At 43.5% G+C, this 17673-nt stretch overlaps 1 protein-coding gene across 2 annotated transcripts in view; it reads left to right on the top strand.

Annotated features, from left to right (window-relative positions):
- The window catches only part of MTMR12 (myotubularin related protein 12), a 72899-nt gene that overhangs the window by 12383 nt on the left and 42843 nt on the right, over positions 1-17673 (top strand). For both annotated transcript variants that reach the window (XM_041749508.1, XM_041749507.1), the window contains exon 2: positions 17247-17307. In XM_041749508.1, the coding sequence (XP_041605442.1) occupies positions 17247-17307 (61 nt within the window). The remainder of the gene's footprint in view (positions 1-17246; positions 17308-17673) is intronic.

The raw sequence follows: 17673 nt of genomic DNA, 5'->3' as shown, positions 1-17673 counted from the left end.
CATGAATAAATAAAATCTTTAAAAATTTTTTTATTTTTTCATTTGAGATAGAGCAGAGAGAGAGCATGAGTGGGGGGGGGTGCAAGGGAGAGGGAGAAGCAGGCTCCCTGCTGAGCAGGGAGCCAGATGTGGGGCTCAATCCCAGGATTCTAGGATCATGATCTGAGCCAAAGGTGGATGCTTAACCAGTTGAGCCACCCAGGGGCCCCTCAAATAAATAAATATTTAGGAAAAAAAAACAAACCTATTTTGTACAAGGAAACTTTTAAAAGATTATTTATTTGACAGAGAACATAAGCAAGGAGGAGGAGCAGAGGGAGAGGGAAAAGCAGGCTCCCTACTGAGCAGGGAGCTCATGCCGGGCTTGATCCCAGCACCCTGGATCATGACCTGAGCCAGAGGCAGATGTTTAACTGACTGAGCCACCGAGGCACCCAAAAAGAAAGAAAAAAAATTCTTTTTTTTAAACAATGTGTTTCTTTGAAGAATTTCTTCAAAATACACTGTCCCAAGTCCTGCTTTAGAGATTCACATTTATCTTAGGGACAGGAAAGGATGTGTGAGGGAGTGGGCACCTGCTGTAGGAATCTGCATTTTTTGTTAACTATGATCCTTTCCCTCATCCCCATTAAGAACTGCTATTTCAAATGAAGTCATGGAGGAAACCCTAATGGAGAAAGAAAAGTGAGTTTAGTGGGAAAAGCATCTGGCCAGTGAGCGCTTCAGAGGGCCAGAGCCACGTTAGCCTGTGTTTGCTGGGCTTTCCTCACTGGCATTCTCCCTTTCTTTTTGTACTGGGTACAAAAGCTACAGACTGTAGCTCTGGGCTCTTGGTTGCTACAGTGTCTCTTCTCTACTCAGATATAATTGCTCCACATCTGGGGGTGTTCTTTCTCCAACAGAACCATAAGCTCCTTGAGGGCAGGGCTGTGGGGCTTGAGTGGCCTTGTGGAGGTCAGCGCGGCTTCAGAGAGGGCTGTGGCCATCCCAGGAGGGGGCCTCAGAAGGTAGCTGGTAGGAGCATCATTCTGAGGCTTTTTTATTTCTCCTGGAGAGTAATTTGGATAGCTGAGGTAGACCTTTAATGTGGTTGCTGATTCTATTCTTGGTCTTTATGCCCCAACAGTCATCTGTTAAAGTGATTCTTTTTTTTTTTTTTTTAAGATTTTATTTTAATTTATTCATGAGAGACACAGAAGAGAGGCAGAGACACAGGCAGAGGGAGGAGCAGGCTCCATGCAGGGAACCTGATGTGGGACTCAATCCCGGGACTCCAGGATCACACCCTGGGCTGAAGGCAGGCGCTAAACTGCTGAGCCACCCAGGCATCCCTGTGTTAAAGTGATTCTTGTCAAGAAGCCTAAATGAGTAATACTTTCACTGCCATTCAATAAATGATGAGCTGTCAAACCAGAGTGAGGGATTTAATTTGAGTCTTTGTGAGTACTTTCTTCCTTAAAACACACACACACACACACACACACACACACACACACACACTGAGATAAGGGGAAAAAGCGGTCTCAATGTGAAAGGACTTAAAATAGGCACATGCATAAGTATTTCTTTTTTTTTTTTTTTTCTTAGCTGTTAGGATAATACACTGTTGGAGGTTGTTTCCTGTTTCCCTGTCCTGAACATGTGTTACATTTGAGAGGATACTTGATGGCATTATTTTGTAATAGGACAGAAGTTTAAGATTGGCAGTTAGTTACCTAGGGCTAGGAGTGGGCTTGGAGGGTTGGTGGCAGGGAGAATGGAGGGGATGAATGCTAGTGGGTACCATGTTCTTTTTAGGTGTGCTGAAAATATTCTAAAATGGTTGTGATTATAGTTGTACAACTCTGAATATACTAAACACCATTGAATTGTGCACTTTTAAATGGGTGAATTGTAGGGGCGCCTGGGTGGCTCAGCAGTTGAGTGTCTGCCTTCGGCTCAGGGCGTGGCCCCAGAGTACCGTGATCAAGTCCCACATCGGGCTCCCCTCAAGGAGTCTGCTTCTCCCTCTGCCTATGTCTCTGCCTCTCTGGGTCTCTCATGAATAAATAAATAAAAATCTTAAACAGGGGCAGCCCTGGTGGCGCAGCGGTTTAGTGCCGCCTGCAGCTCAGGGTGTGATCCTGGAGACCCAGGATCAAGTCCCACGTCAGGCTCCCTGCATGGAGCCTGCTTCTCCCTCTGCCTGTGTCTCTGCCTCTCTCTCTCTCTCTCTCTCTCTGTCTCTGTCTCTCATGAATAAATAAATAAAATCTTTAAAAAAATAGATGAATTGTGGGGTGTATAAATTTGTCTTTCTGGAGTTTGTTGTTGTTAAGTAAGCCCAATGCCCAATGTGGGGTTTCAACTCACAACCTTAAGATCAAGAATCACATGCTTTACCTACTAAGCCAGACAAGGTGCCCCTGAATTTATGTCTTAGTACCACTTTTACAAAAACAAAGTAAAAACCAAAAGTACTAAATTTTTGTTTTAAGCTTTCTCAGGTGTTGGAATTCCTGAGAACAAGTTCTGGCTTCATCACCTGTTTAGCTGTATGAGCCCAGTCACATGATTTTTTTTTTTTTAAAGATTTTATTTATTTATTCATGAGAATACACAGAGAGGAGAGAGAGAGGGGGGCAGAGACACAGGGAGAGGAAGAAGCAGCCTCCATGCAGGGAGCCTGACGTGGGACTCGATCCTGGGTCTCCAGGATCACGCCCCGGGCTGTAGGCAGCGCTAAACCACTGAGCCACTGGGACTGCCCCATCGCATGATTTAACCTTTTGGAGCTTCATGGGCCTTATCTATAGAGTAGGGGTGAGAATACTTTACAGAATCACTGTCAAGATAAATTACAGGGGACCTGTGAAAGTGAACGTAGTAAAACCTCCGGCAGATTATATATTTATGTGTTTAAGTTAGGCCTATATTTTTGTGGATAATAGATGCTTAGTCTGAAATGTTTTTGAGAGTTCCCAACTAGCCATATGCAATGAACACTTATTAAGGCTGAGAACTGATTTGCATGGCGAGTAAATAGCAGGATCCTCAAGACCAGATACGGGAATGGCTCAATCTGTTGTCTGTTACTCTGAGTCCAGACAGAGATTGTCAGTTTGCCTCTTACTGCATGTCTGCTTCCCTGGCTTCTGTTTTCTCTCAGAGTAATTGTTGTTTGTATGCCAAAGACAGTGTATAGTTAGTAGAGTTGATCTGTGGTTAGCAGGAAAGCTGTTACCTAGTTGTGCGTTTTAGCCAGGAGTAAGCCTCTAGTCAGGCTGGCTCCAGAGTGATTGAAGCCCTCTGGCCAGGAACAGGGAACCAACAGCCCTGGGAATCAGCTCCAGGAAACAAATCCCACCTTGATTTCCAGCTCCTAGAACTGGACTGTGGATAGATTAATTTAACTTCTAGCCTATATCTTCAGTGACAGACCTTCAGATTTAAAAGTCTGGCTTTGAATATGCACCTGCCCCACTGATGGGACCAGAATGTGTTTCAGAAAGCCAGTGAGACGTGTGACAAGAGTTCAGTAATACTTGGCACTAATCATACACTTAGGTAGTCTTTATTTGTTTATTTATTTATTTATTTATTTAAGATTTTATTTATTCGTGAGAGACACAGAGAGAGGGACAGAGACATAGAGGGAGAAGCAGGCTCCCTGCAGGGAGCCCAACGTGGGACTCAGTCCCGGGACTCCAAGATCATGCCCTGAGCAGAAGGCAGGCGATAAACCGCTGAGCCACCCAGGCAGCCCTAGGTAGTCATTTTTAATAGAGCTCTTTTTAAAAAATCTCTTAAGAACTATGCTTCGGATGAAAGAATATTACCAGGATCAAGAATTATTTGTCTTCTTTTTAGGTTTTTATTTTATGCATTCTTTCAGTAGACTTCTGGCAGTTTACTATCTGAGGCTAAAAAATACGAAACAGAGGAGCACAGGGGAAGGGAAGGAAAATGAAACAAGATGAATTCAGAGAAGGAGACATACTGTGAGAGATTCTTTTTTTTTTAGATTCTATTTATTAATGAGAGAGAGAACGAGAACGAGAGCGGCAGAGAGAGAAGCAGGCTCCATGCAGGGAGCTTGACCTGGGACTTGATCCCGGGTCTCCAGGATCAGGCCCTGGGCCGAAGGCGGTACTAAACCACTGAGCACCCCCAGGCTGTCCCAAACTGTGAGAAATTCTTAATCAAAGGAAACAAATTGAGGGTCGCTGGAGGGGAGGAGGGTGGAGGACAGAGAAACTTCGTGATGGGCGTTAAGGAGGGCACATGATGTAATGAGCACTGGGTGTTATTTGCACCTGATGAATCACTGACCTCTACCTCAGAAACCAATAATACCCCATATGTTAATTAATGGAATTTATTTTTTTATTTTTTTATTTTTTTATTTATTTATGATAGTCATAGAGAGAGAGAGGCAGAGACATAGGCGGAGGGAGAAGCAGGCTCCATGCACCGGGAGCCTGATGTGGGATTCGATCCCGGGTCTCCAGGATCGCGCCCTGGGCCAAAGGCAGGCGCCAAACCGCTGCGCCACCCAGGGATCCCAATTAATGGAATTTAAATACAAAAATGAAAGTTAAAAAAATATACGGCTACAGCCTCAGCCCCCAGTTTGTGTCACTGGTTAGGAAGGCAGACAAGGTAAGAGATTGTTGCAATACAGGAGAGGGGGTGGATCAGAGAGCTTCGCAGAGGTCTTGAACCGTGTGGACAGTGGTTTGACGGGCCATTGGTGGCCGTGTGGCTGTGGTCAGGGCATCGTGAGTGGGCATACTCAACCAGGGAACACAGGCCTTGTGAGGAGGGAAGAGGACCCTGCCAAAAGAAGAGACTTGCGGAAGAGCAGCCAGGCCTGTAACTAATTTCTAATTTTTAGGTCTCAGTATAAATGACACTTCTTGAGGGCAGCCGTCTTCTCTGACCCTGTCTGAATGTGATTAGATGCCGTGCTCCCATCAGGCCTGCGGCCTGTCCTCCAAGCGCAGCACCTTACACACATCTTTATTACGGCTTGTACTATGGTTGACCCCTGTGTGCTCCAGAGAGGTAGAGGCAGTGTGTTGTGTTCTTTCTGGGGTTCTTGTGCTTGAATATAGCAGGTGCATTAGGAGTGATTGTTCATAGACTATGTGAAAGGGCAGGAGTCAGAGTCCTGGAGAAGGATGTGGTTGGCAGGAATACAATTCTGATCAGGTAAACTGAGGCTCAAGTCCCACTTCACATAACCTTTGTCCTCCTCGTTTTCCTCATCTGTAGAATGAGAACAGTAATAGCTGTTAACAGAGTTGTGAGGATTACATGAGATGATGTGGTCTTTATACAATCTTGTCAGCTTCTGGTACTTATTGCATTGTTCATCCAGTGTTCCAGTTATAACTTATTTGTCTGTCTGAAGTTAGTGAGGGCAGAAGTCAATTCTTATTTATCTTTTTATCCTCAGCATTTTGGTATTTAGGATGCTCGGGAGCTGTTTGTTGAAATGAATTGGTATATATCAGAGATGGGTCACCTTGCAGCTCTGAGTAACCAGACGCAGAGCCCGAGTGTTGACGTGCTGGTTTCGCTCCTCAGGCTTATTGGAGCCCTGTACTTTGGGCCACTAAGAAATCTAGTTCTGAGGAGAGATCACAAGGACAACTTTTTCATGCCTTGCCAGCTCTATGATATGGGTTCCAGCATGTCTCTGTTGGGCCATAAGCTTCCGGAAGAATGAGTGGCAGTTCTCACATCTTGTCTGGCATAGATTGCTGGCATAGGAGTGCTTCTGGCTCAGCATGGGGCAGGATTTTCAGATGATGTGGGGAGAGTGGCAGCTGCAGGTCCTGGGTCCTAGGTCCTGGGGATGGTTGATCTTTGCAGTCGGAACAGGAACAGATGCAGTTCCTTTTGATCTGTGGGGTGGACAGTTCGGAAACGGGAAGACTTGCTATTCATGCCCTTATCCTCTTTTTAAATTAAAACAAACAAAACGAGTAGTCAAAACATTGGAGTAAATGATAGGAATTAACAACAACAATAAACAAGAACAACAAAAAAACAAATCCCATCCTAGCACTGTGGCTGGACTGTTCTCTATTTCTGCTCAGCCACTGTTCTGACTGAATTCAGGCCACTAGGATACCCTAGTTTTGAAAATGTGGACATGCTGAGACTGCTGGCAGCCGTCTGTGCATTCTTCTGTGCTGTCATGGCACGAAATGTCCACACTCAGAGGGAGTAGCAAGAGGTGCTGCACAAAGCATTTGATCCATTTTACTGCCACATTTGTTGAAAATTTACATAATTTTCAAATGAGTTCGTTCTCAGGAATCTGGCAGAGTTTGAGAAAAGTCTGTCAGTATAACTAGGAAAAACAGACTGTGTGATTATTAAAGACCCATACTTTTCTACCTTTTTTCCCTACACATTGAACCAAGATAGTTAATTGGGTCAGTAAGGACTTTTTTTTTTTCAGATTTCACTAATTTTTAAAAATACTTTATTTAAATCCAACTTGCCAACATATAGTATAACACCCAGTTCAGGGTAGCCCTAGTGGCACAGCGGTTTAGTGCCGCCTTGTAGCCCAGGGTGTGATCCTGGAGACCTGGGATCGAGTCCCACGTCAGGCTCCCTGCATGGAGCCTGCTTCTCCCTCTGCCTGTCTCTGCCTCTCTCTCTATGTCTCTCATGAATAAATGAATAAAATATTAAAAAAAAAACCCACCCAGTTCAGTAAGGACTTTTATCCCATGTTTCATAGATCCAGAAGTAAGATTGGCACCATTTGCTGATTAGGCAGCTGGGCAGGAAGCATCAGAGTTGAAGGATAGTGGGACAGAAGGAGTAAAGGGTTAAGAGGAAGTCCAGGTCCCTCTCTGAAACCAGGTGGCAATTTCAGGAAGCACAGAGGCAGCTGTCACTAGACACGAGTTGAATTGGCTGTAAGATCGGGGATGACGCCAGCCCCATCCACGGCTGTTGCGCTCCTGCTGGACAGGCTTCACAATTTCTAGTCTTTCTGGATTAATGCCACATGCATGACAGTCTTTAATGGAATGCACTTTTTCTCCAGTACTTTACAATATGGTTAGAGCATTTGGTGATGCCATCCATTAGTAATGGCCCAAGCCTAGGTATTGTATCTTAAGCCATATATTTCTCTGGTCCCTGGTCAAGTGGTTTTAAAACCTCTCACTACTTATTCGTTACTAATTAAATTAGTCAAGAAAACCTTTTGAACATATACCATGTACAAGGTCTGTATTGGATTCTGGGGATGTATGGTGAGCAAGGACCTGCCCTCAGAGAGTTTAGATTGGTGGCAATATAGACTTAAATGATTATATAAACAAATGTGAAATTGCAACTGTGATGATAGGGCTAGGAGGGAGAGAGATACATGGGGCTGTGAGAACCTGTACCAGAAATGGCCCTTGTCCTGAAAGCTGACGGATACACAGAATTCACAGAGGAGGAGAGGAGCATTCTGTAGGAGGAGCATCCTGTGGGAACACCTCTGGATGGGAAGGAGCGTGGCAGGTATGAAAGGCTGAGAGAAGAGCAGTATGGCCAACATGTAGACTAAGGAAGAGGGAGGTAGGAAACCAGGGTGGACAAGTAGGTAGGGGCCAAGTGGCACAGGGCCTCGTAGACCACATCAAGGCACTGTCTTCATCCCACCAATAATGCAGAGCAAACTGCGCTGAAAGGATCACTGCTGCTTTGGTGTGGAGCATGGATCAGAAAGTGGACAGATACAGGTAGACCAGCTGGAAAGACCACCTTCACATGAGATGGTATTTTGAACTAGGTGATGCTGGTGGAGATAGAGGATTCTAGAGACACTGAACAGGTGATACTGATGGAATTTGGTAGTAGATTGGATACTGAGGCTGACAGAGAAGGTATAAAGGGAGACTCTTAGGTTGGCTTCTAGGCTACATGCTCCTGAAGGGAAGCACAAGATTGTCCAGGCAGTACGTAGCAGTGTTAATTGTGGTTGGAGCCTTTTCTAGAGTGTTGTGAAGCAGAGGATTCCCATTGAACCCTTGAGGGTTTGTTGGGGTGACAAATCAGAGACTTCTGCCTTTGTGGACCCAGGGAAGTAAGTCACAAGAAGTGACTCAACTGGTGTTGAAGAAGCCCCAAGGTTCTTCCCCATGCAGCGGGCCTTTCCTCCTGTGGAGGAGGTGGTTTTTGGTTTTTCCCCTTTGGCCTTCTTTTGCATGTCTACAATACTCTTTGAGGTTTTCTATAGGCACTTTCTATGATTCTTGGTTGGACTTGGTTTCAGGTGGGTCTAGCAGATACATTCACCGATCATTTTGTCGTGTTTTTCCATCGTTCCACGTGAACGGCAGTATGGCATCCTCTAAGGATACAGACTGAGCCAGCTACCGTGTTGGACTTCCACCTCCACATGTACTAGTTCCGTGTCCTCGTCTGCAAAATGGAGATAATAGTGTGTATAATAACCCCACTTCAAAGGCTTGCTATAAGGATTAAATGAGTTAATAAGTATCAAACGCTTTAAACAATGCCTGGCATAAACAACTCAAATATTTATCATGGGGCACTTGGGTGGCTCAGTCAGTTAAGTGTTTTGACTGTTGGTTTCGACTTGGGTCATGATCTCCGGGTTGTGAGATTGAGCCCTGTGCATGGAGACTGCCTAAGATTCTCTCTCTCCTACTCCCTGTCTCTCTTCCCACCTAAAAAATACATATATTTATCATATATTTATTCACCTCTCAACCTCAGTAAGGGCTGGTCCTTATAAGTACCCCCTTCGGCAGAGTGGACATTTGTGATTTCTGCAGTCCACAAGTGACCTCTGAGTCATGATTTAGTAATTCATAGTGTTGATAGGGAAGAGATTGTATTTACTTGCCTGATTGTAAAGATCAAGTTGGACAGCCTTTCATCACTCATCCAACAAATTTTCCCATGAAGACAACAGCTTATCCACACTCAGAATCCAGCATGATCAGGAGTAGGATGTATGTGTGGGAATTTCATCGTGTCTTGTAACCCACTTTAGGGTTGTCTGTCCATATCCAGACTCAGCACACCCAGATGTGGGTGCTCCTGTATGCTTGTTGGGAACTGCTTCCCCTCTCTTCCATTCGACTGTGTTTCTTAGCCCAGAATCAACAAGCAACGGATGTTATAACTCTTTTCTCTTACTCAGATGCATTGAGATATTATCTCCATGTTTGTCAGGTTTGTTTTTTTTTTCTGTGCAGTTCAGAACACTATTGTGAAATACAGAAGTGAAGGAGCAATACGACATATCCAGTGGGACTCCATTTTCTTTCCTGACTCCTCCCCACCACCCAAACAGATAGCTTCCCAAAGTAAAAAAAAAAAAAATTCAGTTTTTTGAAGGGAGGGTTTTTTTTTTTTTCAAAGTTTATATTTTAAGTAATCTTTATACCCAATGTGGGGTTAGAACTCACAACCCTGAGATCAAAAGTTGCATGCTTTTCTGATTGAGTCAGCTAGGTTCCCCATGAGGGTTTTTTTTTTTTTTTCTTTTTAATGATTCTCTTTGTATACACTGATTTATTGGTGTCCTTTAGGCTATTTCTGTTCTTAGGACTGGTGTCTGTTTTGATTTAAGAAGGAGTATTTGATGGCACCTCACGGTACTTATTTTTTTCTTACGATTTGTAAGAATTGGATAATGTGGGTAGCCCAGGTGGCTCAGCGGTTTAGCACCTGCCTTCAGCCCAGGGTGTGATCCTGGAGACCTGGGATTGAGTCCCACATCAGGCTCCCTGCATGGAACCTGCTTCTCCCTCTGCCTGTGTCTCTGCCTCTCTTTCTCTCTGTGTCTCTTATGAATAAATAAATAAAATCTTGCTTTCAGTAGAATCAGTCAAGAAAGCTTTACTTTTTGTACGGTATGCCCAAGCAGTCCCTTCCTCGGATGTGGTGTTCTCTTAAGGGAGCCATTAGTTTACTCTGGGTCTTGTAGTGGGTTCAGAGTATTTTGTATTGCAGAAGACGAGACACAAAATGACCATATCTAAGTCATTGTGGGCTTTTAGAACACAAATTCTATTAATAGAAAATGCCATTTCTTTTTCCTTTGCTTCAGGTATTCCTCTATACTCTGTCTTACAGAATTAGGGCCAACTTGGGTGTTGCTAACTGGGAGTTTCTGATCTGCAGAAAAGAAATGAGAATAGATTAAATTTACTTTATTGTAGGAAACAGGACTGAGAGAGAAGTAGAAATTATTTTAACTTATGTGACAGAATCTGGAATAATTGTAACTCTTATGTAGTATTTTTGAACTCTGTTTACTCATCAGAGGAAAGGAGGGGAAATGAAAGAAATCAAGAAACAGATACTGTCGTGTCCAACAGTGATAACTCCCATTTACTGAACTGTGTGCCAGGCATTTGCATACATTTTACTTAAAGCCTCTTATTAGGTAGTATTGTTTCCATGTACATAGAAGCAAATCAAAACTCAGATGAAATGACACACCCAAGGTCATGTAGGTAGCAGAGCTGGATTTGAACTGTGGCCCCAGATTATATTCATTCTGATGTTAGGGCATGCACTGAGAGAAGTTTGGAGAAACAAGGGGGAAAACAAAATTTATTAGTATTCTGCTGTATTAAAAATACAGCTTTCTGGGCACTTGGGTGGCTCAGTGGGTTAAATGTCTGCCCTTGGCTGAGGTCATGATCCCAGGGCCCTGGGATCAAGTCCAGCATCGGGCTCCCTGCTCAGCGGGCAGTCTGCTTCTCCCTCTAACCCTCCTTCCCTCCTGCTGGTGGTCTCTCTCATGCTCATGCTCTCTCTCTCTCTCTCTCTCTCTCTCTCTCAAATAAATAATCTTTAAAAAAAAATACAGCTTTTTGCTGTAAAAAGGGTAAATTTCATCCTAAGATGCACATAGATTCCCACCTAATATGGGGATGCAAATACATTTTCCCCCTCACATTTTCTGTTTTAGCAGGGAAAACGTGTATTAAATGTCCATTTGAGAGTGGTAGAGCAACTTTAAGGAAATAAAATGTCTGCGTTGTGTCTTTGTAGCACTTTGATGCCAAATGCGATTGAAAGAAATTGTTTTGGAACCTTTAGGAACTTGGCTCTTGGAATTTGCCTTTCTGGCTAGATAAAATTAAACTGAGAATAAAACTTTAGTTTTTGACTCAAAGCCCTCATAAACACTGAAGGGTTGATGTGAAGCATTTTGGCATTTGTAAGCCTTCTGGCCTATGAGAGCTTCATTGTAGAAACACCCTCCACAGCTCCCCCCATCTTTTCAAGGTCAGCAGTCTTCTGGCAGGGTCCATTTTCTGCCTTTCCTGAGGTGCCCTACGCCTGTCACAGTTTTGAGATGAGCACCTTGGCTGTGAACTTGGTAAGAAACTAGAGAATTTACTTTTTGAGAACCAATGGAATGAAAAGCAGTTTGCTTTTCAGCCTCTCAGCAGATTCTCAGGAGTGTTAGCTGACTTTAGCTTTCACATGCTTTTGTCCTGTATGTGGCAAATCCTTGTACAGTGAAGTGCAGTTTTCTTAAGGGAATTATTTTAGTTTGTCCTAATCAATTCTGTAATAGGAGACTATTAGGAAACTACGAGCAGTGGATATCACAGCCGTTTCCCTTTTCTAGTAGGAAACCAGGGACCACATATGTGAGAACTAGTACTTAGCAGTGAGGAATGTGAGCTCTGGAGCTCGTTGGGGCTTGGGTTGTACCCTGGTTAGTGACTTATTTCCTCTAAAAAGGAAAGTTCCCAAACCTTTTTAAGCCTCAATTTCTTCATCTTTAAAAGGGAGAGAATACCAGTGGTAGAGTGGTTGTACGGATTAATGAGATACCGAAATGGGACGCCTGGGTGGCTCAGCAGTTGAGCATCTGCCTACAGCCCAGGGCATGACCCTGGAGACCCGGGATTGAGTCCCCCATTGGGCTCCCTGCATGGAGCCTGCTTCTCCTTCTGCCTGTGTCTCTGCTTCTCACTCTCTCTGTGTCTCTCATGAATAAATAAATAAAATTAAAATCTTAAAAAAAAAATGAGATCCTGACAGCGCTTACTTGGCACATAATAGAAGCTTAATAAATATTGGCTATTATTATAGTTAAAGTGTGCAGTTGAAGTGAAAACTGAGCCTGACATATTGTGGAGGGCTTTGACTACTGTGCACAAACTTGGGCACATCCTTTTTGTTTTCATGATTTTTGGCAGTGGTTAAAGTAGATGAGGTTGCTATACAACCTGTGTTGTGGATGAATATAGTCTTGTTGTAATTCTTTAGTGCCATTTGAGGCAGGGACTCAAACGCATTTGATGATTTTTCTTGGATGCTGGCTTTTCAGTGGCAGAGTGAACTTTTACTCTTTTCCTGACCTCTACTTTTGTGGTGTGAGCACCGAGGGCAGTATGAGGAGTAGCGGCAGTTTTAGTAGAAAGTTGAGACCTGCAAGGAATCTTGGTGGTGTTTCTGTCATCCTCCTCCAGCGCTGAAATTCCTACACGCTTCATAGTAAAAAAAAAAGTATGTGGCTTCTGAGTGACTTAGCTGCTTTGTGTGTTTCCTCTCTTATCTATCAGATCAGTTATTGGTCAGCAACTTGTTGCCACCATCCAAATGTATTTAATATTATTCTAGGGAAGAAGAGGAGTCAATATTTTGCAAGTGAAAGATGTGTACTAAGCTTTTGGCAAAGAAGATGGTGGATGGGAAAAGGTCTGCAGGAAATGTTCTGGTAGATTTTTTTTTTTTTTTTTCTGGTAGATTGATATTCATCCCTCCAAGAATTCAGTTGCTTGTCGTGACAGTGTTCTGGAATGGAGAGAGTGGGTCTGTAGGAGGAAGCTTTCTTTTCTGTTTCTAGTGAGGGAAAGCTGTCAAGGACCCTGCTTCCTTTCCAGACACAAATGCTCAGGCTCACCTCACGGTCATAATTTTGACCTTGTATGGATCTCTTGTGCATTATCTCAAAAGGCAGGCAATATGGCTCTTAAGTCCATTCTTTTAGATGGGGACATTGAGGCCGGGAAACTTGTCCAAGACCCCTCTGATATCTTTGTAGGCTAGAACCCACCCAGGTTCCTATTTAGTCCTGTGCTTTTTCCTGGAAGACCTGTATCAGAGATAGTAAAATCTATGTGCTTAATTCACTGCCCTGCTTGAAATCCTCCATGTGCTCCCCACTACCCACAGAATAAAGCCCAAGCTCCTTAAATGGCCTAAGGCCCAGCACTCACCCTGCCCTCTTTCATACCTCTTACAGAATTACTTGCTTCTGTGTCTTTGCACCTCCTTTCTCTGCTTGACTGTCCCTTGAACTGCACATTCCCTCAGAGCCACTTGCGTAGAAGCACTTGTTTGAACAGTCTCCCTTCTCCTCCCTCTTTTGGGGGAGTTAGGCCCCTCTTTTGTGCTCCGGGAGCTCCACATCTGTATCTTTATTTATAGCATCCATCATGTTGTACTGTGGTAGTACAAGAGTGCTGGTATTGTCTGTTCTCCTCCTGGACCACAGGTGCCTGTTCACCTAGCACTTGGTGGAATTCATTTAAATTACCTTTGTGTTGGGGATCTCCGGGTGGCTCACTGGTTTAGCATCTGCCTTTGGCCCATGGCATGATCCTGGAGTCCTGGGATCGAGTACTACATCAGGCTCCCTTCATGGAGCCTGCTTCTCCCTCTACCTGTGTCTCTGCTTGTCTCTCTCTCTCTCTCTCATGAAAAAATAAATAAAATCTTTAAAAAAAATAAATAAATTACCTTGTGTTCTTATAAATCTTTTGTTTCCATGAACAAACCTCAATTACCTTTAGAAGCCAGCATCCTCTGCTTAAAATATGTATGTATATACAAATACATATATGACTTAGTTTAGAAATGACAAGGCTAATCAGCTGAATAATGGCAAAATCCTATGTTGCTTTGTGGTTTGGAGGCCTCATGTGTTCTCAGTCCTTCTAAAACCTACACACTGCAGTAGATGCTAGTTCTGGCATCTGACTCTTTGCTGCCAGTCTTACTTGTGAGGTAGCAGCTGTGATGTTGGTTGTAATCCTATAGCTGTGGCTATATTGTACATTGACATGTTGAATATGTGATTCTAGTCATTTACAGTTTCTCTATTTTGAACATAATAGACATAAGTCAATTCCCTTGTGACAATCAGAAACCACTGTATGCCTAATGTAGGCAAACAAGGATTTATTGGAGGGATGCAGGTGTAATTCACGGAACTGTGGGCCAAAGACGTGGTTGGGCCTCAGTAAAGCCTGGGAACCCGTGAGAGTGTAGGCCATGGTTGTTTGTGTGTCTGGAGGAGGGGGCTTTTATCTCACATAACCTTTTCATGGTTTTCATTCTCTGCAGAACAGCTTTCTCTGCTTTACCAGATCTGTGTGACCAGGTCTACAAAGGTATAGTTTAAGCAGCTAGCTTGATTAACTTCTTTTAGACCTTCAGCCAGATTAATTCGGGACGTAAAATAATTAGCTCTTTGAGGGGCCACTGTCCGTTTCCCAGACATTTGATGGGGAGGCCATGGTTCACTCCAGGAATATAGGGGAGCAGAGAATAGTTGTATGGGGAAAGAAAGTTTTCAGTAGGACAGAACCCTAGAAGTGCCTCCTGCTTGTTTTGTTTATGGAATGCAAAGAGAGAATTCCACCAACCATTTCAAGAATTGATGTAGGTAGTTTTGAGTAGTATAAATTCTTTATCATCAGAAGAGGCTACTTCTGCAGACATAACAGTGGGCTTGTCCTCTCCAAGTTCTAATGATTTTATTTATTTATTTGACAGAGAGCACAAGCAGGGGGAGCGGCAGGGAGAGGGGGAAGGAGAAGCAGGCTCCCTGCTAGGCAGAGAGCCTGATGTGGGGCTTGATCCTAGGACCCCAGGATCATGACCCCAGCGGACAGCAGACGCTTTACCACTGAGCTACCCAGGTGCCCCTGGCTGCAGTGTTTGAACTGAATTTCAAGCACTAGTCAAGATGATCACTAGTTTTCTGACAGCTGATTGAACTTAATGACTAGTTTTGCTTTTTCCTGTGAGAAATATGACAGACCTGTCAAAAATAATTATGCTTTAATTTAGTTCTGTGCCAATGACAGATGATGAAAACTCCATGAGAATTTCTAAATTACCAAAACACTCGTAGCATTTCTATATGCAAGATGGACAACCTAGTGCAATGCATAAGAATCATCTGGGGAGCTTTTTGCAAAACCAGGGGCCCAGCTGCATCCCTAGCACTTTGATTTTCTTACACTTGTGAAAAGTGCCTATGCGTAGAGGTAACAGGATCCCTGGATGATATGACACTCCCCAAATCTAAGAAGCACTGCCTCCTCAGGACTTAGTTTATTGGCATCTTTTGGGAATGTGAACATTAAACATCTCTAAAATACACCATACTTAAAATCGGTTCTCTGAGGGACACCTGGGTGGCTCATTCCGTTAAATGTCTGACCCTGGCTCATGGCATGATCCCTGGGTCCTGGGCTCCAGCCCCATGTGGGGCTCCTTTGCAGTCACTGGGGAGTTTGCTTGTCCCTCTGCCCCTCCCCCTGCTTGTGCTCACGCTCTCTATCTCAAATAAATAAAATCTTTAAAAAAAAAATGGATTCTCTGAAATAGCTCTGATTTTCTTCTTCACCCTCAAGATAGGCTGTCTAGCTTCTTCCTGCTTCAGCTGTGCCCAGGTTTCTTTTAATGCCACATTCCAGCCTGAATTCCCAACTTCAGGGAACTCCTACCACCCAGAGCCTCACGCCAAAGAACAAAAACAAAACTCATTCATTCTGATTTTGTTAACAAAGCTGGTTGTGTTGCAAAAATTTTCCACAGTTAAGATTTGACTGGTTGCATCTCCATGGTGTCATTTTTACATGGTTTTCTGTCCCAGTGTTTCTTATAAATTGGTAGATTGACATAGAAACTCAGGCTGACAGGGTACTTGAGTGGTTCGGTTGGTTAAGCGTCTGCCTTCTTTGGCTCGGTCATCATCCCAGAGTCTTAGGATCAAGCCCCACATCAGGCTTCCTTCTGAGCCGGGAGCCTGCTTCTCCCTCTCCTTCTGCCTTCCCCCCTGCTTGTGCTCTCTGGCTTTCTCTCTCTGTCAAATAACAAAATCTTTAAAAAAAAGAAAAGAAACTCAGGCCACTTGGGGATAGATATTTTGGCAAGACTACTTAATAGATGGTGTGGTGGATTGCCTTAGGAGACCCACCAAACTCTCTTTGTTATGTTAACATCCATTTACGGCCTTTGCTTTGTTCTATTAGTTCATTAAGGACTGCTAATTATCTTTGAATACCCAATAAACAGGGCGTGATCCCGGGTCCCGAGATCGAGTCCCATATCAGGCTCCTTGCATGGAGCCTGCTTCTCCGTCTGCCTGTGTCTCTGCCTCTCTCTCAGTCTCTCATGAATAAGTAAATAAAGTCTTTTAACCCCCCCCCCCCCAAAAAAAAAACAAGTGACATAGAACCTGGCCTTGATTCCTTATTAGAAGTGATTGTATCCCATTGCACTACCTTGTGGTTTTAGGTAATTTGGAGTGTTGCCCTCTGTCTTCCCTGAGTCTTGGCATGTTACAGAGTAGATGGGTCAGTACTGACTTGCTTGACGCATTCATATTTTCCTTTTCTTCTCTTCAAGCCCTTTACATATGTCCATTTTCTCTCAAGAACACATAATCATTATTTGTTTTTTATCTTGATTCTCACTGGAGGAAGAGAGGAGTCATGCTGTGGAATGTCTCTCATTCCCTTTCTGACTCTGTATTGGAGCTGCCTTACTTTCTGTGACATTTGTTCTTTTAGGTAGGGAGTTGTCCCCTCCCGGTCCCTCCAGTGGGGACAACTAATAGTTGTCAATCCTAAATAATTTAGTACATTGAACTAATTTCCTGTCTTCCTTTAGTTAAAATACATTTTTTAAAGATTTTATTTATTTATTCATGTGAGAGAGAGAGAGAGAGAGAGAGAGAGGCAGAGACATGGGCAGAGGGAGAAGCAGGCTTCTCGCAGGAGCCAATGTGGGACTCGATCCCAGGATCCTGGGATCACACCCTGAGCCAAAGGCAGATGCTCAACCGCTGAGCCACCTAGGTGACCCTAAAAATATATTTTTAAAAAGTAGCTTGTCAAAAAAATCCTGAGGGTATATGTTTTAGTGTGTATTCTGAAAGACGACTTTGTTATTCATGTTGAGTCCTTAAACAAAGAAAAATATTACCATTTGTTCTTCTCTTTTAGGAAATTCACGCAAACGAGAAGGAAGTAACAGAGAAGGAAGTAACTCTTCACTTGTTGCCAGGTAACGGTCATGTTAGCTTCAGACCTCATGTGCAACTCAAAGCCAGTGATATATGATGTCATCCCTAGTATTGCTATATATAAACTCCTTTGTTTTCATCCAGAAAGCTTATAACAGCGTGAGTTGGACAAAAATATCAAGATCTTTAGTTAAATCACTACATACCCGGTCTGAGTATTACAGCATCTGCCAAGAATTTTTCTTGTTTTCCTCTCCACCCAAGCTGATGAAAATAAACCTGGGAAATTCATCTCTTTCACAAGCAAATTAAGCCTTTTTCAGGTCACTGTATCTGGAGGCATCCAGTATTCTGGTCCTCACTCAGGAAATCCTGGTCCCCCACAGAGCCCTACATCTCACATGCTC

Source organism: Vulpes lagopus, chromosome 3 (genome assembly GCF_018345385.1).
Source record: "Vulpes lagopus strain Blue_001 chromosome 3, ASM1834538v1, whole genome shotgun sequence".
Classification (NCBI taxonomy): Eukaryota; Metazoa; Chordata; class Mammalia; order Carnivora; family Canidae; genus Vulpes; species Vulpes lagopus.
The sequence above is the reverse complement of the archived record's forward strand: the minus strand, read 5'-3'. Positions and strand labels throughout refer to the sequence as shown.